This window comes from Branchiostoma belcheri, unplaced genomic scaffold (genome assembly GCF_001625305.1).
Source record: "Branchiostoma belcheri isolate BF01 breed outbred unplaced genomic scaffold, Haploidv18h27 scaffold12, whole genome shotgun sequence".
In the NCBI taxonomy this organism is placed as follows: Eukaryota; Metazoa; Chordata; class Leptocardii; order Amphioxiformes; family Branchiostomatidae; genus Branchiostoma; species Branchiostoma belcheri.
The window spans coordinates 4,468,980-4,491,794 of NW_017802602.1; the positions used below are offsets into that span (position 1 = coordinate 4,468,980).

Here is a 22,815-nt window from a genome sequence, read left to right on the forward strand (position 1 = left end):
AACCACCTGAATTCAAGTTCATATGTATTGGGGTGTAAAGGTATGAGATGGGGGCTTATTCTCTCGCCTTATTCTCAAAATGTATCACCAGTTCTGAATACCTAAGCTATCAAGGTTCTATTCTCAAGTAGTGATACCAGTTTATAGTAAAAATGATGGCGTACCATTCTGTAACTGCTCTTCTATGGTCCAGTATATCTCGCTCAAGTAGCCCTGGACGTTTTGCGGTGTTTCCCAGCGTACCCAGCAAGTGGAGACAGAAAGCTGAAATTCTTGTTGACAGGTATCTGCAATACCAGAAAATCACTTGTTGTACACAGGGGATGTTGGCAAAGTTCAATAATTTAGTGTCTACACGAGTAGTCTTTGTATCTATTGAATAAGATGACAAATAATCTATCAGATACACCTTCACCCTTGTCCTGCTGGCATTCCTGGCACAATATTTTTCAATAATTTCATATCTTAATTAGATCATAGACCCCCCTTTTTGTTTTTGCCCTGCAGTGGCATAGTTACTTCGCATTCGTTACGTTTCGCTGCGGTGTGATGCGGTGCACGAGAAATACCCCCAAATCGTACCTATACCTGGTGCTACATAGATGGTACTGTATGTACAGAACAACTATTGTTGTGCTCCGCAGGACAAGGGTTGTTAAGTTTAAGTCACTATTGTGGTATGTGATATGTGGTATAACACTATGAAATAACAGGGGAAAACGGACAAAAAAGGCAATTCGTATGAAAAAGAGACGAATTCTGCAGAAAGAACGAATTTCTCTTACCGTCGAAGTTGTTGTAACACCCTGGTCCATCTTTCACCACCATTCCTTCTACCCGGCCATCGTGCTCTAGAACGGTGACCCCGTCTGAACTGACTATGGCAGTCCCCGCATCATTCGTTGCCCTCACAGTGATGAAGTAGGTCTAAATAGTTCATAACGACAACAACGTTGCAGCAGTTTAGACTAGTACATTACATCATATACTTCAAAATACATTTGATAGTTTCAGACTAGAAAGGGTTGCACGGGTTCACCTAGCACTATCAATACATACAACTGATTATGTGGGCACAGACACAAAACAGTTGATGGTCAAAAATTGTTGATAGATCTGTCAACTGTCCGTGCGTGATCTCCAATGTGTTTTGGTGAGATTCACAATGATCACAATTGTCTACAAGGTCTTGTAGTAATTTCCCCATAATAAGCTCTTTCAAGAATCTCATTGACCAATGGCAATGATGTTTGATCGATGGTCTTTGTCCTTGCTGACACAGTAGCTCTGTCATTTCCTAATTAGTCTATCGACATTGTCTCAACAACAAAAATACTAAGACACGTACCTGGAAGTACTGGAGACTAAGGCCGGTGATGGAGACATCCGTGCCGGCAGCAGTAGTGAAGGGTCGGACGTCCTGACCGCCGGCAGTTGTCCCTACCGCCACCTCATAGGTAACTGCCGCTGCATCTTGACTGAAGCCGAACCAACGTGCCGACAAAACTCCGGTGTCTGTTTGGGCGTCGACGTCTTCGTAATCCTAAAATAAATACAGACATACCAACATGAATATTACTTGGCGGTATGTCATTTTCATCTTCTGGGTGGTATGTAAAGACGATGTGTCTTTCATGTCCTGTAAACAAGTACATTTGTGAAAATCTACATTACCAAATCCACACCACGTAAAACTTTGTTTTTATTTTGATAGAAACAGAACTGAGAGTCCCTATTGTGATATTTTCTCTCTCGAGATAGTTCCCTTAGAGAGAATCTAGCACATACTCGAAAGCTAAAGAGGATAGGAGGACTCTAGCTTGGTCAACTAGTACATCATATAGCATTTGGACGTGTACATAATGATAATATGATATGAATCTTTATTGCATGTTCTTGCCCAGATGGGCTAAATGCACAAAATCCAGTATGTAAAACATGAGTATTTCATACTGGTACACTATATTCTAATGCAAAGCGCTAGGAATCTATACATTACAATAATACTATATACTACCTATCATCTACTGTTAGTAACAATGATAACAGCTTACGTGACTTCCTGCGTCATCCACATCCGGCGCAATGTCAAACACGACACCGTATGTGGGTGACGTCCCGGGTATCCTGTAAGCGCCTGATGTACCCATGACCGACAGGCTTGCCGGGTTGGTCACTTTGACAAACATGTAGTAACTGTCACTTGGATGGAGGTCCAACGCGTCTGTTCCAATCGCTGCACAGTTCGGAGGCTGAGAGCTCGCGCAGGGACCATTGGCTCCAACATCGCGGAAACTTGACATGTCAGCCGAACTTGGGTGACGTCCTGAAACAAATCAGGTTACACCAATTCTGCTTCAATCGAAATCATAGCTGTATTTCGTAACAATATTATCACACCACCAGCATATAATTAAATCGAATCTGATAAAAAGTGTTGCTTACCAACAGCGAATTGGTACTGCAGTGGGTCCTGGCTTTCTTGGTCGTAGAAGTCGTTCACTGACCAGCGTCCTACAAGATAGTTCCCCTCAGTAGATAGCGTGATTTGTCCGACAAACTGAGGAGAAGTTATGTCCACAACAATGGGGCCTACAGTCTGAAAATAAAAACATTAAGTCGCTACAAAGTACAAACCTTCCCTTTTCAATGAATTAATTACCTCAAAGTTACCCTGTAAGCAAATCAAGCCATGAATGCAAAACTCGAGGTGAATCCCACTTCTGACACCATTTTGTGTTTACTGTGATTCACTGAAATGTCCATAGCTAGGGGTGGATAAGTAAAGTCTACATAGGCATGTCTGCTCCCGGCTCTGTTGGTGTCGGAAAGAGAAACTACAAAGAATTACAGTACTTCTGGTACGTATGGAGTTATATCAATGCAGACGTGGTATGTGCTAAATGGATCGAGTAAGGGTGAGCTGTTCCCTCTGCTTGATTACACCGCTATGAACACAAATGTCTTACCTTGACAGTGGTTAGCCCCGCGCTGTTCTCAGCCTTGATGACCAGATGGAACTGGGAGTTCTGACTGATGCGTGGATGGGAGAAGCGCAGCTCCGGGATGCCGGTGGTGGAGGTGAAGGGCATGATGTCGGGGCTACTTGTACTACTGGTGCTGCTCAACCCCACCGAGAAATCGTAAATCCCGCTTTCATCCTCACCGATCCAGGAAACAAACAGCTGAAGTACCAAGTAAAGGTAACTTTAGCCTTCACTTTATAGAGATGGTGGACGATATAAACTCCCTGGCACTTTTGATCAATTGCCTACGTCACGTATCAGTAAAGTCTCGTGTGAATAAAGTCACGTGTTTGTAAACCATAGCTCTCGCGAGATCACGTTGTGAAGTGATTGATCGTTCATTATCCTGATGAAGACGACAGTGGTCGTCGAAAATTTGATCGCTCTGTAACCCTTGTGTTGGTATAAAGTTCAATGTTTTACTATAAAAGGTAACTTAAGTTCTATTTCTGCTTGCAAAAACGGTTGGTCACAGGGATGGATTTTCGATATCAAGAAACCAACGTATATTCATCTTAAATCATTTAATCATTGCCGATACATAAATACACAAGGTCCTATAGAATAATGATTTTACTTTAAGCCCTTACAATTGTTGCCAAACAGAACCCATTGGAAATCTAAGAGAAACTGAGTAACAAAATTAGTACTCAGATTATCATGAAAGTTCATCTGTGTTGGTAGTAATCATAGTACAACATTGAACTTTATTCCAACACAAGGGTTAATTATCCTGATTTGTTTATTTGTTTATTTGTTTATTTAAATTTTTCACAAAGTGAAGGGGAGGGCAAAACAGGTGCGAAGCACCTTTGCTAGTTGCCCTCCCACATACAAAAACAACAAGAATGTACATTACACAGTCAACAATCTATAATACAAGTAGGGCACAAAATATCATATAAACATAATCAAGGTAACAACAATGAATGGAAGAGATAACCATATCGGAACGATATCTAGTGAGGTCTTGAGGCAATACAAGAGCTACATCCACACGAAGTGGTCCAGGTACATGGCAGATCAAGACTGTATTGAGTGTTGAATCTGTTGTAGGCTACTTTTGCCAGTTTATGTTGAAATGCTATGATATCAGACTGATGAGCGGCTCGCACACCAGTACCACGGAGGTCAGAACCTAACTTGTTCCAGATAGTAACAAGTCTGGGAATGTAGGAGTGACTGAACGCTGACGTCTTAGATCTGACAGGTGTAAGCATGTACGACCTAAGACTCCTCGTGGGTCTGGTGGGAAGTGTGATATATTTCTCTATGATTGCTCCTGATGAAGGCGACAGTGGTCGTCGAAACTTTGATCGCTCTGTAACCCTTGTGTTGGAATAAAGTTCAATGTTTTACTAAAAGTAGTACTCACAGTACGGTCGACCGAAAGGTAGTTGATTGTTGGTGGCCCTCGGTGCTGAGTGCAGTACTGGTTGGACAGGGTGGTGTTCGTCACAAGATCTAGCCTCGGGGCGTAGTCATCGATGTTGTTTACTCGAGGTGCAGTGCTGCAGAAAAAGTTCAAATGATAATCTTAAGGTTGTGTCTCTTCTGTTGTGGCAATTCTAACATGGCCTGAAGGATTGTCACTACCTCATAGTCAATCTAAGTTGAAGACAGCTAGTTTGCCTCCTCCGGGTTTGTATTGCAAAGCTACATATAGCATAAGCTACATACTTATCTATTGCAGGCGTTCTGCACTATTTCGCGTCAATGAAAAACGATCTGGGGACAAGAAGATACACGTATACGTATGTCTATGGTTTTACAACGGGACTTACAGGCATTGCGCTGGGGGGTCTAACACCAGCACACGGTGCCGTCTCTGGTCTATCAACCAGACGTCACCACCAGCATCTTTCACCACCCCAGGCCGGACGGCGAGGTGGTCCACCTGGATGGCCGTGAGAGTCGGCGGGGTGACGTCCACCGTGACGCCGTCAGAACACACCGGTACGGACGGGTCCAGCGCGTGGTTGTAGGCCACCACTGTGCAGAAGTAGGTCCCGGGGGTTGGTGCCGTGTAGACAGCGTTGGTGTCAGTTGTCCTGGTTATCTGTGATTCAGTTTGAACTCATTTACGTAAGCTGGTGCAGCGATGGACATTGCAGAGTAACAGTTCAGTTTAAATGTTGAGATTATTCAATTAGAATGCAGCTAATCAAAAAGGCCTAATTTTCCAAGTGTGAAAAATCAAGTTTGTAGGCACAAGATTTGATTAACATTAACCATAGTACTTACAGATGCGCCCTTCGGTAGTTGAAGATCAGCTGCATCCAAGCAGCTGGTAGAATAGCCATACAGGTAGAACTTCACGCCGCTCTCTTCGTCAAAGAAGCCGTCCCACCAGGTCTTAATCGCTGTCGTCTGCTGATAGTCTATCTCTGCCTGCCCCTCTAAACCGTCATGCACAGTACCGGGAAGAGGCGGGGATGTGTCCACTGTTATCTGGAACAAACCAAAGCTAACAGTGAGCTGAAGAAAGTACTAACTTCAAATGGGCGTGAATACCATGTAAGCTGTTTAAGCTGTAAAGGTTACGCATGCTGCCTTTTTTATTCCAACATGTATCACAAGACGTGGTGACGGCACACTCAAGTTTTTCAACTTATTTTTATGCTGCCACCGACATAGAGGACAACACATTACTCATTTTCTCCTGATAGAAGTGAGGAAAGTCGTGTTATGTGCCTTTCTCAAGTGCACAAGATCGGTGGCATGGCAGGTTCGAACCCGGGACTTCTTGGTTCCGAGTCGAACACTGTCACACCACACGACTGTCACGCATGGTGCTTGTTCGCCATATCCCAAACCATGAATTGCTCGTTATTGATAGTGTCATCAGATTCGTGGAAAAGTCACCAAACAAATTCAGGGATCAGTGATTTGCACCTCTCGAAGGGACTTGGTTGGCATGACGTGTCAATCCATCTAAGGCTTCTGGGACAATACCCCCACGATCTTTAGGAGTAGATTTAACCAAATAGTATCTAATCCCCCGCAGTGAAAAAAGCAGTTACCTTCAGTGTTTGTGTTGTGCTGAGAGTTGCCTTGTTCCTGACAGTGACTGTCAGGAGGTAGTCGTGGTCATGTCCACCCACATTCACCTGGCTTTGGTCAATGGTGATGATGTAATCCTTTTTGTAACACGGTCCCTTTGCAGTCTGTACACAGTTAGTGGTACAGGTGCTACCACACTGAAAAACAAAACAGGAATGACTTCAGATATGAAAAATAGCTTGTCAACAAGATATCGATAGCGAAGCATTTCTACTCCGTGTTTTTGACAAAAATGTTTGAAGTAAACTGAATCAGTGCATACTACATGTATCTACCATTAAAAGAATCAAAGTACATTCCTTCTGATATTGTAAAGAAATTTACTTACAGCTAATGTTTGTACAGCTACTACTCCTGATCCAATGTTGGCTGAAGTTTTAAAGTCGGTCAGTCTCCAGGTTATGTCATGGAGTCCGCTATGCTGGTCAAATGCGTCGAACTGAATTCTGTTGTAAACAAAAAAAAAATCACACATTAAAGTGTCATACAGGGAGAAAAAAGATTCTTCTTCAGTCGGTTGAAACCAAATTAGGTGCGCGAAGAAATAATGTATGACCAAAAATTGGTAGTAAAAAAATAGCAATCATCTTCTGCTACACAAAGATGTATTCTATGCAGGATTAAGACTTTTTCATGCCTTCCATCCACCAAGAAAAGAGAAAGTTGAACATATACTTACTGCATTTCATACAGATCCACAGAGTTGTGCACGACAATGTTGGTCTCGTCTCCACTCGCCAGCCACATGTTTTCTATGACCGGTGGCGAGGAGTCGACGTGTGCCGTGACGCTGTCGGTGATCTCGTTCCCCATGATGTCTCTCGCCTTGACCCATATTTTCACGGTGTCTCCATCCTGCTTACTTTGGTAAAAGCTGCGCTGTGTGTTGAGATAAACTGATGTCCAGCTGGTCGGTTCTTGAGTCAAAGTTGTACCCCCTGCATGGTCCTTTGTAAAGGCTACTTGGAACTGTGTAACTCCCTGGGCATTGGGAATTTCGTTCTTGTTACGCGTACCCGTCGTTTGGTCGTAGGCAGCGTCTATTCCAGCATGAAATTCCGCGATAGGGTTCAGGAGTTTGTTGTTGTGGTGGTACCGATTAATGAAATGGCTGGTCCAGGACGCTGTCACCGTGCACGCCGTGCAATGCAGCCAGTTCTCCCCATTCCCAGCAACGCTGTTAGTGATGGCGAGTGGGTGGTGCGAGTCCAGTTCCACAGTGTTGGTGTTGTCAAACAGGACGAAGCGCCTGGTACGTCTGTAGTTGGTTGCGGCGTCGTCCACCGTTAGTATGACTGAGTACACGCCTGCATGGGTCAGGGTGATGGTGGGGTGCTGGATGCTGCTTGCTTGGATGGTGCCATGAGCAACTGAAGTTGAAGGCTCTGTTAGGATTTCGCTGGTAGCCCCTAACATGTAGACACTGTACTCATATTTTGCGACTCCACTCAAAGCATCCGTCCATCCTGAGAACTGCAGCGTAATCTGATTCTGAAGGCACAAGAAAACAAGGTAAAAACAAAGTAAAGACAAGGTAAAAAGTTTATCAAGGAGCTGTAGATGTATTAGGGTGACAGTTGAGTGTTGAATGCTGCTTGAGATGACGATGCCATGGAACTTGGATGGGTGAGATTCTCTGAGCCCGTCGACGTTATTGATCAACAGTTATACTCTAGAGGAAAAAGTAATTCTCAACTTCTGTGACTTCAAGTTATGCAGACAGGACACGTGACTCAGTGAGTGGTGGAATCTAATTAGCAGAAAGTTTGAGTTACTAGACTACATATAGAGCCACGTGAGCATTCGGTTCCATTGGACAAGATAAAAATCTTTGACAAGGAACCAGACTCTCTTGCAAAAGGAATAAAGAAGCCATCGACGTCAGGGCATTACAATCATCCCTTGAAAGAGACGGAGGGCGCCACAGACTTTCTGCTTCATATGATACACTCCTCAATTTTCAAAAGAATCAACCTGATAACTGCCATACCTGTTTGGTAACGGACGGGCCGATGTTGAGTTGTGTGCCACTGCATGTTGGGGCGATGAAATCGAAAACAAACTGGGCTGGGGCAGAATAGGACGAAGTTCCAGAATAGTAATTCGTTTGAATGGTGCTGCCAGCGTCTCTGTTGTAAATGTTGACATATCCGCCATTTCTGAAATCTGCCACAGCTTGAATCCTGTCGAATCATGATGAAACGATATAGATTCAGTTTTAACCAGCATCCAGCTTCAGGACAATTGTCTAAATCACCCTAACAAATGCAGGCCACAGCCGCGTTTCTTTGACTCTAGGAACAAGGCAGTTAGAGGTGGCAAACTTACCTGTAATTTTTGCGACCGTCTATCTACTAGTAATCCAGCAGACAAAAGAAGCAGTGCTGAAGATGTATGTCAGGAATCACAGAAACATACACACTAACAGATATGCATACAGACATACTGACAGGCAAGCCAGAAACAATACTTCATTCCCTAGAGGTGAAGTTAACATCATAGTATGCATGCCACCTGAATATTCTAACAGGAAATCTACTACATATACTGTACATGTCTAAACTGTTGGGATTTTTTGTTATTGTTAGAGGAGCCTAAAATAAACATGGTTAATCCTTCAGAAAACCTTACCAACCACACCAAGGAAGCAATCACAATGCATTTTACAAATACCAGAAGCAGAATCTATGCAGGATAAATCATTTAGTACTCTCATGACTTCAAAAGCATTGAACTCAAGGCAGTACTTGTCTAACTACCTGTCGCCATCGGTTATAGACCAGCTATAGATCGCCATATTCACTGTGCAGGTCATCACAGTCGTCCTAGGGTTACTGTTACTGGCCGATGAGCTACATGTCTCTCTGACTCTCCTGAGCAAAGTGTTACCTGCAAGATAAATTGATAAACCACTTTTGAATATTGGTAGAAGTATTGAACATAGGGCACTTGGCACCACATTCATGAAATAATGACACTTCCAATGATATGTCGGATTAATGACAAGTGTGGATGCAGCAATCTGCATGTCAATGTTAGAATTGTTTTCATGAATTGTTTTTTTTTTTACGTCAGTAGAGCTCCCAGAACATTAGAGCCATTGGACACGCATTAGTCTCCATCAGACTCCTTTTGTAGGCTGATAAATAGTACGCGCAGGCATGCTGGATGAAGATTCTATGGCGGCCATCTCCTAGAAATCTGCCCATGATATTCCCTTTTTATGCCAATTTCTACTATTTATCAGCCTGAAAAATGAGTCTGGTGGAGACTAGACACACATTACAATAGATCACCAGGGAGCTCACGGACGAAGAATATATTCCGCAGTTGCCACTGTTGTTTAGCTGCTGTACGTGTGTCTAGGGAGTCAATCGCTGAATGTGGCTTCGTAAATATGCCTCGCAGATTCTAGATATCAGTCAAACGTCTAACACATTAAAAGCCACTGTAAACGTGTCCATTCTTTTTCGGAAAGGTAAAAGTTAATGATTGAAAATAAACATTTTAGCTGAGCAATCATTCTCACCTCTATATTGTGAAGCAGTAAACCCTCCTGAAATTATTCCCAAGGCGTGGCTGTGCACATAGACTGGTCTAGGTGGAACACTCGGGGTGAAGTGGCCTGTCCATGTTACCGTCAGAGTGGTCGGGCGCATGTTGCTGTATTTTAAAGTTGACTGTTCACAACTAGCTTCATCTCTATCGGTGTTGCGGGTTAAGGACGCAAGGCAGTTTATGATGCTTGGTCGGCTGGTTACTGCAACAGATGATACATGTACTGATCAAACTCCATAGGCTTTGTACATAAAACCGTTTATTGTTATAAAGGTATGATGAGTGAAATAACCAACATGCTAACATAACCGACCACATGCACCCAATTACCCGTTAACCTACTCACACACAGAATTCCGTGACTGTGTTTTGTTATGGGTTCACCACACCACGAAGTGGTGGTGAACCCATATTGCTTTTTCTGATGTTTCTTCTCCTCCTCCTTCTCCTTCTCCTCCTCCTGCCACTTCTTTAAATTGATTCAACTCCTTCATTTTTGGGCGAAATTACTTGTAATTTCGTATAGAGGTAGAGTGGGTAAATACCCTTAGGCGTTTTTAAATTTTTTGATACAAGCTTTTACAATCGTTTTATTTGCTTTTTAGTGGTCCCCATAGGAAAGTACTGTGGGGGCGTACGCGCGTGACATAATAAGAAAGGAATTCGAGGGAAGGCCCAAATATGGGCATACAAGCAGGTGTGGTCATGTTTGCAGATGTGGCTGTTGATTGGCTGTTGGCTAATTAATTTATTTACTACCATTTTCACGTACAATAGGGGGATTACCAGCGCGGCTGGTCCACGCGGTCTCGGCCGTGGGCCATGATACTCTGATATTGGATACCGATTCGTGTGATTCCTATAAACATTTCACCTAACTACGAACTAGTTGGAAGAATTATAGCTGCATGGATGTCTGTATATGATTTTAACAAACACTGAAAATCTGACGCAAAAACTGGCAGATATTTTGCTCTTCTCTGTTGGAACAACGCAAGCGGGAGGTCAATGACCTGCGCCCCGCGAGTACTGTAAACAACGGTACGTAATGTGTATCGTCGGCGCACGCCCCGACAGTTTTCAAAGATTGGACAGGGAGCGGCGGCTTCTGCTAGCCGGATTGATAGTTACGTTACATCAAGGTACCGGTGGTTCAAAAGCGAACCTGATAAAGAAGGAAATCTCCTAGAAAGTCCCTTACTAGTACTTGAAGCGATCGTTACCGCCATGTTGTTCACTTTATATGACATACAATGCAGATAGTAATGGAAACGCGTCCAGATAGCTCGGTTGGTAACGCGCAGGGCTGCAAGTCCAGACATTACGAGTTCGAACCCCGGTACACTGGATATTTTTAATTACCCTTTTTACAATTTTTAACAATTTTAACATTTTTAACAATTTCAACAATTTTAACCATTTTAACCATTTTACATTTTAACAATTTCAACATTTAATTTTAACATTTTCGTTTTAATATCCATTGCTTTGCTTTTAACATTCCAAAACTGATTGTTCTTACTCAAGAATTTCAATAACTTCGAATGTTAGTCTTTTGTATTTTTCAACATACAAACCAAAATCACTTTGTATGTTGTCACAAAAGTAACATCTGTGCGCGCATCGGTTTTCGTTCATTTAAAAACTACAAGTACAAAACAATCTGGAAACTAAGCAAACATACTCAGTAAATTGATTGCTGTAATTCCCCGATTTTTGTTCACTGTACCGCAACGCAAGCGGGGGGTCAATGTTCACGGTTTTCACTGTCACCTCTGTATTGTGAACTTATCATTACATTTAGGAAATAATTCCTGGGCTTTCTTTTTCCTGCAACTGTCACCACCGTGAATATATAGTTCCGTGAACATGTCCATTTTCTCAGGCCGTGAAAATTTTGCTTCCGTTAGTAGTAGTTACAATCTCATCAAAAGTGTAAAGTAAAGCTGTCGAGATTTAAAGTGCGTGTCGTTGTATCTTTGTAAAAAAAAGGGAGATAATTGCCAAGTGCCAGTTTTGTAAATACCTGTCGAGATTCAAACAGCTTGTCCTTGTATAATTGCAGTATGATTTATTTAGAATCTCTCATTTTTGTTTGGGGAAGGGTATGGAGTGAAATTCCTACATTTGCTCCGAAGCGAATGTTGGCCTTTCTAGTTTAAACGGATTCAGCTTCTTCATTTTAGGGCCTAAGGTCCTGAAATTTGGTATGGAGGTACAGTGGGCAAATACCCCTAGGCGTTTTTTAAATTTTTGTGATACAGGCTTTTAAAATGCACGATGGTCAAATTTGGGCCCAAATATTCCAACCTTTATATCGAACAGAATCATGTTCGATATGACGTCATTCGAATCGAATCATGTTCGATATGACGTCAATCGAACCGAATGTTCGTTCGATCCGGGGTTACCCGCGGTCATTACAGCTTGAACCCGCGGCTTCAAGCTCGTTTTTACACGGGTCTTAGTTTTGTTCTACTGTTCACTAAAATGCAAAAATATGTGATTTTCTGGAAGATTTGGGGTCGGTTTAAATCAGTTGTTTGGATATTGACGTCGATTGTTCTAGAATAAGCATTCGACGCGTTGAGAGTGATTTCACATACATTTAAGCATTGTAATAAAAACAACAACATTTGAGGTATATGCAGTGCTGATTTTATCACATTTGGACAAGGCAGTCCCCGTGAAACTGTTAATTATTGCTTAACAAAATGTTTACTGCTGAGACTGGCTCCACGGAAGCCGCGCGTGGAACCCCGGTAACCTGATACCCCTCCTTAGAATTGGAAACTTTACCCTAGAAATTGACCGCCGTGATGGTTTTATTTTAGTTTTTTGGCTGTGTTATAGCAAATGCATTACTGTGTTAGTGTACCGTGTTTACCACGTCTGGGCATGAGTCATCACAATGGAATGCAGGGCATCAACCAATAGGCATGCAGCTTTCCTCTATACTTCTTGCTGATTGGCTGTTGGGATTTAACTTGATCAACACCTGCACAGAGCATTTCCACCTGCACAGAGCATTTCTTGCTGATTGGCTGTTGGGATTTAACTTGATTAACACCTGCACAGAGCATTTCCATACTGACAGTATGTCTTTATTCAAGTGTTTTGGTAGGTATTTCAAGCTTTTCTGCTCCAGCATTGGAATGCGGGGCATGAACGTTTTTTTTTTTTGAAAATCAACAGTTTGCATTGTGCAATTAAAAATCCTAACCAATAAAGTAGGGAATAGCTATCCAACTGTTGTTTTAGTTGTATGTTACTTCATATTATAGTTATATCAATGTAAATCATTGTTTTCCCTTGTGTTTCTCATTCTTTCCCTGCCATGTCGTAAAATGTGGTGAACCCATCGCTGTATTTGCTCCAAAGCAAATATTGGCCTTTCTAGTTGCTACTTGCTTTTCGCAGATTCACATTGCAGGTGGAAGAGACCAATCCCCACAAAGTACAGTTTTCTTAACAATAACGTTAAACTTAGAAACTGTTGAAAGTTTTAAAAGCAACGTTTTATATATTTCCCGGTTTACCTTCATGATGTATTCATATTGGGTACCATTCCACCTGACATTATCACAACATAGTGCAAGACATTATCACAACATAATACGAGAAATACTTTATATAAGCGTAGTACCCACCTCTTGGGCTAAACAAAATGTCTGCATATATAGGTACTTACTTGTCCTACAATGCGCACCGCCGAATCCCGCAGTACATCTGCATGACGAAGGCGTGGTCGGACACGTGCCTGGGTAACAGTTGTTACTGCTGCTTCTCCAGGAACATTTCTCTGTATGGGGGGATTTAACAATAAGATATAAGGTCACAAATGTTATAGAGAGCAAGTAACTCAGTAAAAGAGTTATATTTTTAAAGGCTCAAGTAAAATAACGGATCCAAGTTATATTTAGCATCAATGTTTTATTACCCCTGCAAGATGTGTAGAGATTGTCATATGCCTTGCCACTGGTTCCGTAGTCTCCGTTGCACCTGTGACATCGCTGGTTGTAGCTGGTGGTGCATCTCTCTGCATCGCAGTTCGATATTTGGGTGCATCCTGGAAAAAGACCGCTTTGTTAGTACCGTTACATTAAAAAATGTATCATTCAAATGTACCATTCAAAAATGTATAGACAAGGAGGAAAAGATGAAAATTACATTCGTTTCAAGCTGAAATTGTCAAAAAATAGCGATGTTGATTACAGCAATGACAAAATCAATCAACACTTGCGACTCTTAGTGTCATGCCAGTCAAAGAAATACCTTATATCAATATATACTAAATACTGTTATACTTGAGCTTACTGCCTCACAGCGCAGGATCTTTGCCTTTTATCACGAAGTTCTTGGAGATATATGAAATAGTCTTAAGATCTAGATTCGACGTTATCAGCAAATGAACTTCTTTGAATCAAACCGCTTTGGTGTGGAATATGTGACAACACAATCATTTACTTCCTAACGAAAGATTCCAACTGATTATGTTGGACTAAAAAAGAAACAGATCTACTCACGGTCACATCTCGGTGAATAGTAGCCATCGTTACAGTTGCTGCAGATGTTAGGCCTGGTACAGGACCCGCCGTTGAAACAGTATGTCCTTCCATGACACACAGCTGGAATAGAGGGAAACTTACAATTACATGTACTTGAAGATGGCAGTGCAAACGTCTCTAATGCCTTGGCGTATGATATCTACATAAGACATAACAATTATCAATTATTGATTATTCATATTTTGCATTGTCAATAAAGATACCAGTATAGGGTTAAGACATACAGAATCAGATGCTTACGTATGCATCTTCCCCCACTCGCTGTGTATCCGGAACAGCAGTAAGCCTCGGAACGGTAACAGGTTGCCGATCGGTAGGCGGTTCGGTATCTGAAAACGATAGATTATGCAGGTATGTGACAATTACAAAATCCTCCAGCTCCATATATGCTGCTAAACAGAGGACCAAACGCTTAAGACATTTCGCATAAACATTTTATCTAGTAAAAGATTAGGTACCGTGCACAGCTAAACCACCTCCATATGTCTCCACATCTGGTGTAGTACCTCTGACTGTAACTTTCCCGACAACCATAGGAAACCGTTCGATGGCAGACATTTGACCTGGAGTAAAAAAAACAGGTTATATACGAGACTGGGTTTACGGTCTCCTTCGGCCACATCTGTATATACAGGTGACTATTACGTGCTTATTACTGTCCACAATCGAAATGTAAAGTTAAAAGCATACCAAGCGTAACATGTGTTGGTGTGTGAAGTTTCTCTATCGTTTAACTTATTATGCACATATTTTGCATAGCGTTTGTCCATACATTCTAAGATTCCTACACCGAATCCCATGCTTCAAAGTGTACCTATTGACTGAATGTCCAAAATTGATGGAAGATGGACTCATGCAAGCTTCAATTTTATTCTTCATATAAACTCATTCTTTTATACTTAATATATATACACGCATTCTCTATCAGGCAAGGTGTAGCATCATAATAAGCACGGGACATACTTTCAAGGCCATCGAAATCACCTCAAGACCTGCGCTAAGGTAGACCCAGTCAGGCAAACTTGTTTTCAAGTATGACTTACCCACTTAAAGCAGTGCTGCATCTGAACGACAGGGCAGAAACAAGTAGGAAGACTGTTGTCCTGCCCTTCCAGCACCGTGGGTTCAGCCACATTGTGAACACTATTGGGAAAAATAAGCTTTAACAAGAATTCATACTAATTCAGACTTCATACCTCCATGAAATATGTAGAGTTAATGTAAATGTTTTGTTTCATTGAATATGGAAATAAGGTGGCAATTGATATAATGTACGTAGTTTAATTTATGGTGTTCTAAACTCAACTTACAATATTTTGCATGTCAAACTCCTATCCTTTGGCAATATTTCATTTAAACATCCTCATTTAAACTTCCTCATTAATTATGCAAATTGCCTTTATATGAACATAATATATGCATAGTGTTGTTAACATTTAAGTAACCTACACATGTCACAAGGTACAGAATTGCCATCGTTCACCATTAAGAAATCATATAATTTTCGCAATAATTATGCAAATTAGGTCATAATTTGCATAATTAGTATCTGTTGACGTTCTATCTGCCATAGATTACATATATTACATGTATGAAAGTACTAAAATGTAAAACACTGTAATTATAGAATTTCCTCATTAATCATGCAAATTATGTCTTCATTTGCATAATTGGCATTTAATTGTGTACATCTCTCTATCAGCTACCTACCTACCAAAAATGATGAAAATATGTTGTTCCTATCTGGATTTATTGGCTTTTAAAGATTTCGCGCGAAAGTCCCCTGCAGTTCCAGAACAAGCTGGTAGGGGGACCAAACCCACACCACTTATTTCAGACAGAAAAAGCAATCTGTCACCAAAAATTCAAGACGAACATTTGTAGTCAGCATAACTTCATAACGCCTCCATGGATTGTGATGATATTTGGTATGCTGATAGGTCTTAGGACGAAAAAAGTCAAGGTCAAATATTGGCCTCCTGGCGGATGACCTTGGTACTGCAGCAGAACTTGCGGTTTTTGTATCTTTTGTCCTGAACATGCTATGGTCTTGACTTTTTGGTGACAGATAACTTTTCCTGTCAGGAATAAGTGGTGTGGGTCTGGTCCCCCTAGCAGTTTGTTCTGGAATTGCAGGGGACTTTCTGGCGAAATCTTTAAAAGCCAATAAGTCCAGATAGAAACAACGTATTTTGGTATGTAGGTAGCTGAGAGAGAATTGTACGTAATTAAATGCAAATTATGCAAATTAGGACTTAATTTGCATAATTAAGGAGGAAATTCTATAATTACAGTGTTTTATGTCATACCTGGGCCGCGATTACGTTCGATACGGGTGTTCCGGCCCTTGTGATAACACGGCCGGGGGGTTCATTACCAATTATGCAAATGATGACCTAATTTGCATAATTAATGTGAACATTCTGGACTCCTTATTGGTAAATGATGGGAATTAATACCTCGTGACATGTGTAAGTTACTTAAAGGTTAGCACCACTATGTATATATTATGTTAATGTAGATGTCATTTGCATAAATAATGAGGACATGTTAAAATGAAGCATGACAAAGAAAGCTCATATTTCATGGAGGTATGAGATCTCGGAAGTCTTGTCTTGGTAAAGAAAACACCCGAGGCAACCGGCTGATCATGTGACTCAGCCATTGTTTGGAGTAGAGGTGACATTTACGGGTTACTGGGCTTGTGATTTGATCTACGATTGTAGATCAAATGTCATTCATTTAGCATAGTCTGTTGATAATGGTAAGTCAACATGTAAATCTCAGCTGGAAGATCTCTTCACCCGGTAAAGGGAAAAATATAGATAGAAAAAAACAGGGATTCAATTATGGATATCACTTGTTCTTGTGAAATTGGTTATGTCCAGGAAAATGAAATGGAATCTGATTAACAAGAAAATGGTATTTCTTTGCTTGGAAAACTATATTTGGATAATTAAAATGCCATGCCAACAACATGTTAGTGATAAATTATAGGATATATTTTACAACTTGTATTCAAACTACAAGAAGGTAAATGTAAGATAAACTGTGAACGCCGATGCTGAGGATTAGATAACGTAGATATGAGCCAATCCTGCATGAAATCACGTCAAATTTAAGGCACTAAACTATCTCCATCAAATTATTTCCTGGCCGACATCTTGAGATCCAGATCATGTTCTAGGGCAGGGCATTCATATGAAGGGCATAACAACAATAACAAAAAAAGGAATCAAGGACTATACCTTCTCTGCCAACTTAAACATTTTAACCTACGAGTGGAGCCACTATGGTACCCTGACGTTGGGCCATGACCTCTCTATTCTGTTCTCTCATATGATCAGACGTGTACATGTGTAAAGCCCTGATTTTTGTTTGTTTGTTTTTTTGTTTATTACGATCTCCATTAGTATGGTTGATTCCATCCTATTCTTCCTAGAGTCCAACATAAAATAGAATAACAAATAAATAGCAAATAATAATAACATAATAATAGTAATTACTTTTAGCAATAATGATAATAAATAAAACATACAAAATTATGTTAAAATGATGACAAACTTGAAACAATCAGCATAGAGAAATAAAAGTGCATTGGAGGTCAGAGGTCAAAAATGAAAATCATATGTCTGAAATTAAAGTAATAATTGATGTACTTGTACAATCAATGGGAAATTGAAGTAACAAAACAGTAAACAAATATTTGAACTGACATAAATAATAACAAAATATAAATAACTCAAATGCCATAATCTATATGCAACAGAATGTGATTCCTGATGTTTCAGAGCATATAATCTATGACAGAAGGGAAAGTAATATGTGCCTCAAGTTTGGAAAGGCCCTTCCAAGAACCTTTACCATCACTTACTAAGCTCCCACACCGAAGAGGGGACGTAACAGGAGGATACAATCGCTAGCCTGGTTATCAGACCTATTTATAGCTCCTGCATCCTCTCAGCAAAATAGAGGATGTAGGACTAGGGAGCTATGAATAAGTCTGGTAACCAGACTATACAATCTTACCGTCTTACCGGTCCCTTGACTATACAATAGCAAGACAAAAAGAAGAAAATATGACCACTGATATTACTAGTGTATACAAAGTTGTACACCACCAGTTCACTGTCATGTCACAGTTCACATATCTGGTCAATCACTTATTATCAATTAACAACTCTGCATGAACGAAAATATAAACCCTTGTCCTTATTTTACGGATTGTAATATTTGACCGTGTCTTGTTCACTGGTGACTATGTTGGTTGCTACTATGGGAAGGTATCAAGTTAAGTCAAATTGCTGTATTAAAATTTGTACCAGTTGGATTATTGCGGTCAAGTTGATGTAATAACGAGATAAGTCTGCAAATTAGGTAATCCTTTACATCATCAATATCTGCCAATGATCCTGTCGTTCTCAATTACATATGCCACAAATGTTTCTTAGTCCTATTATTGAACAAAGCAGATTTATAGAATTTCCTTATCAATTATGCAAATTAGATCCTGATTTGCATAATTGTTATTTAGTCATGTCAAACATCACCTCTGCTACCTACATACTAAAAATCACGACAATCTGTCGACTGGTTCTTGAGTTATCCTCCTTCGAAGATTTTTCAGCAAACACTCCTACAGTTCCATGGCAATCTGCCAGGGGGTCTAAACTAATGACACTTGTTCCCTACCCTAAGAGCTATCTTCCATGCAAAATGCGTGACCCTAGCATGTCTAAATCATGAGATATTAAAACCGAAAGTTCTGCTGCAGTACCAAGTAAAGCCACCAGGAGCTAGGCCCAAAATATAATCATTTCAAGATTTGGGGCCACCCTTTCCACACACCAAATATCATTAACTTCCATTCATACCTTCTTGAGCATTACGTTATGTTGTGTACAAACAGACAAACAGACAAATGCCACTGAAAACTTTCTTGACGAAGGTACTTAGTAGTAAACGAATCTATAAAGTAGTTTATCACAACATAGGGCGTAACCGAGCACAACACCACGAAGCCAAGTGGTTCAAGATGTCATAAAAAATACACGATTCCGAATCCCTAAAAAAAAGACAAAGTTTTACCTCAATACAAAGACACTAACTGGGGTGAGTCTGCGTTGTCCACCCTTTGGAATACTGTCGATGTCCGTGACTCAGTTTCTGATGAAATTGCTGGGTGTACTCGGAGATAGACTGATTTTGCTGGTCAACGTTTCCAGCAAAGGACCTTTTACAAACAGATACGTGCCGATTGTATAGCAGACAGGCCGTACGTCCTCGCCATATCTGTAAACAGCAGTAACATAATAACTTCCGTGTCTAGTTTCTATGCCTGAGGCCCCATAAGACAAGCGTTTGACGAAACGGCGAAACGTGCAACAGACCGGCACAAAAGAGCGGAATAACTAGTTCTACACCGTAGTACGTCATGTACTGAAAGGTAGCGCGGAACAACAAAACATGGGGATAGCTTAACTTTAGGGACATCGGGGACAAAATGGAAGCCAGATTTCGCGTGCTGGCTTCTGTACTGTTGCTAGCAGTTGGCTGTTCTGGATTAGTTGACTTCAAGCCGGGGTATCAGTACCAGTACGAGTATGGCGCCTCTACAACGCTGAAGCAAGCCCTCACTGTGTCAACCTCCGCGAAAGTATGTCAATTTACAGTATACTAGTATATAGCAAAGATAGATAGAGTATTTAGCAATATGGTGTCTGCAGTCATACCATTGCTGTTATCGTGAGTCAATTGGTGCTTTCATGCAATTACCATTATTGTGAAAAATGTAGCGTGGTTGCTTTGTCGGCTATATCTTTGCTTTCTTGTAATGGGATCTTAAAGATTCTTTATATTGACCCTTTATTGACAGAACAAAAAGTACAGGAACTTTTGTATATGGTCTTCAACAACTGAAGATCTATCAAAGTTAAATACATGTATGGATGACTTCATCCTACGTACAGAATATATATATGTTGCAAATTACGTACAGAATATATATCAGTGGTAATAATAAAGGTTTAACTATTCTCTAACATGTAGTCTCTAAGATTGAATCTTAAGTGCTAGAGGTGTACGTGGCTGTCCTCAAACACAGGACCTCCGCTTTACGTCCTATCATGAGAGAGCATGTACCTTTTTCACAGGTATACAGGTGTTAAGAGCGAATGTCTGTAAGGATCAAACAATGGTGGCACCGGTCAAAAAATAGATTTGGCTCATTTTTTGCACAGTGATAGTACTTAATACATAACCCCTCAGAATAGCTTTCTTTTTGCTCAGAACCCCTTGTTGCCATGGCAACGGGCCAAAGAAGTTTTCAGGGCATTTGTCCAGATTTTGGCATGTACAAAACATAGAAATTGGCTAACTTTAGGGCACTATAACTGATCAGTGCTTTAGCGTAACGACAAGAGCAAGATGTGCTGATCAGAGCAATGCCTAAACTTGTATAAAATAGCAGTAAAGCCAATGTTCAGTAAAATCTGAGGTCTTGGGCACTCTGAATACAATGCACTGTTTTAAGGGTGTAAAAAAACTGAAATTTTGCCCAACTTTGAAGCACTGTAAGTCCCAGAAGGGGAGGATGTTTTGTTTGAAATTTGCACTGCATAATAAACCACTCCAGAGGTATCAGATGCATGCTTGCAAAGTTTGGGTTCTTGTTTCGTTGCTACGCACTTGTCCTTTAAAGTAGGTCAGTTTTCGTTATTTTGATGATATGTCATTTTGTGCCATCTTTGAACTAACATAAGCTCCAAACCAAACTAGTTCTTTACTTGAAATTTACATGAAGTATAAAACAACAAATTGTCTATAAAATGCATGCTTGCAAAGTTTGGGTTCTTGTTTTGCTGCTACGCGCTTGTCCCTGAAAGTGGGACAATTTTCATTAGTTTGATAGTACGTCATTTTGTGCTATCTCTGAACCACCATAAGTTCCAAACCAACATTGGTTTGTACTTACAATTTACGTGAAATATAGAACAATATATTGTCAATGAAGTGCAAGTTTGAGGTCTTGTTTTGTTGCAGTGAAACTGGCCTTGAAACTGGGTATTTTTTTTCAATATGTCATTATGTACTATCAATTTAAAAGTATCATAAGTTGCAAACCAATATTGCCTGCATTTGAAATACAAAATTTAATGCTATGTTGCCCCTTCCTTAGGGGCAACATAGCATGCCATCCAGTTCCTAGACTATAGTGAATCTCCCCTTGGCTCCGTGGTCAGGGCAAGAAACTTGAGAAGTCCTTATCTCTTTCATCTAGAGTTCACGTTAGCTTGATAAAGATGAGATATAAACCTATGTGACATGTCAAAGAGAGGTGACTTATACGAACTTGGGATTGCATTGCTAAAACTGATTTGTGAACACATTGATGTCGATGTATCTTCCATAAGTGATCGCCGTCGGAAAGCGGCCTTTGTAGCAAAACTGAAAGAGTACTTAAGTTCCTGTCCTTGCTCAAAATGAGTACAGTCAACATGTACAGGAATAGCGGAGTTGACTGAAATGCATGTTTTCCACATAGACATAGTTATACAAAGACATGGAGTGATAGACTACATATTAGAAAGATGCGCAGGGATTTATCATATTTATTCAAATATAGAAACAAGTCAAGTCTTCAAGAGTCAATAATGTGGGGACGCTAAATATGACTGTATAAGACTGTTATCATCAAATTAAGATAAAGTAGCATACGTTCAATAACAGCCACATTGCTACAACTATATCATGCAAACGTTGGTGCTAACTATTTCATAAACAACCCAAGGCATAGATCTGTCAAAATTAGAGATAGAAGAATTAAAACCTTTCCTTTTTCATATTAGACTCCCAAAGATAGCCAATATTTTGCATTAGTGGACAAGTGAAGAATATGGCCTACTTTCAGGGACAGGTACAGCCACTAGAACACAGGAATCTGACCTATGCAAACATGCATTTCAAAGACAATATATAGGTTTACATTCAGTGTAAATTTAAATAGCAAAACAATTTACTGTTGAGACTTATGAGAGTCAAAAGATAGGACAAGATGACATGAAAATATGCAAATTGCCCCTTTTTCAGGGACAAGTGCGTAGCAGCAAAACAAGAACCCAGACTTTGCAAGTTCGCATTCCACAGAGTACATATTGTTTTATGTTGTAAATAAATTTCAAGTACAGAACTAGTTTGGTTTGGAACTTATGTCAGTTAAAAATAGCACAAAATGACATATTATCAAAATAATGAAAACTGACCCACTTTAAAGGACAAGTGCGTAGCAACGAAACAAGAACCCAAACTTTGCAAGCATGCATTTCATAGACAATTTGTTGTTTTATATTCTATGTAACTTTCAAGTAAATAACTAGTTTGGTTTGGACCTTATGCTAGGTCAAAGATAGCTCAAAATGACATATCATCAAAATAATGAAAACTGACCCACTTTAAAGGACAAGTGCGTAGCAACGAAACAAGAACCCAAACTTTGCAAGCATGCATTTCATAGACAATTTGTTGTTTTATACTTCATGTAAATTTCAAGTAAAGAACTAGTTTGGTTTGGAGCTTATGTTAGTTCAAAGAAAGCACAAAAT

At 40.3% G+C, this 22,815-nt stretch overlaps 1 protein-coding gene and 1 long non-coding RNA gene across 2 annotated transcripts; both read right to left on the reverse strand.

Annotated features, from left to right (window-relative positions):
* Positions 1 to 141: 141 nt before the first annotated feature.
* Positions 142 to 13,905, reverse strand: LOC109462712. The gene is made up of 18 exons (XM_019759271.1): positions 13,887 to 13,905; positions 13,588 to 13,716; positions 13,339 to 13,449; positions 9,619 to 9,849; positions 8,849 to 8,978; positions 8,080 to 8,272; positions 6,769 to 7,580; positions 6,418 to 6,535; positions 6,050 to 6,226; positions 5,271 to 5,477; positions 4,811 to 5,085; positions 4,402 to 4,537; positions 2,970 to 3,185; positions 2,446 to 2,599; positions 2,055 to 2,326; positions 1,349 to 1,543; positions 786 to 927; positions 142 to 287 (listed from the first exon to the last, which is right to left on the reverse strand). Exons 1-18 carry the CDS (start codon positions 13,903 to 13,905, stop codon positions 142 to 144), a joined length of 3,663 nt encoding a protein of 1,220 aa, XP_019614830.1.
* A 267-nt stretch (positions 13,906 to 14,172) lies between these two features.
* Positions 14,173 to 19,406, reverse strand: LOC109462886. Its single transcript, XR_002139780.1, has 5 exons — positions 19,304 to 19,406; positions 15,259 to 15,358; positions 14,674 to 14,778; positions 14,456 to 14,544; positions 14,173 to 14,275 (listed from the first exon to the last, which is right to left on the reverse strand). It is a non-coding gene; the product is annotated as an uncharacterized LOC109462886 (long non-coding RNA).
* Positions 19,407 to 22,815: the final 3,409 nt, after the last annotated feature.

Coding starts and splice junctions, on each gene's coding strand:
- LOC109462712 (XM_019759271.1), bottom strand. Junction 9,850..13,338: donor CGGTGCGCATTGTAGGACAA/GTAAGTACCTAT, acceptor CATCTGTTGCAG/TAACCAGCCGACCAAGCATC. Junction 8,273..8,848: donor TCTATAACCGATGGCGACAG/GTAGTTAGACAA, acceptor ATGATTCGACAG/GATTCAAGCTGTGGCAGATT.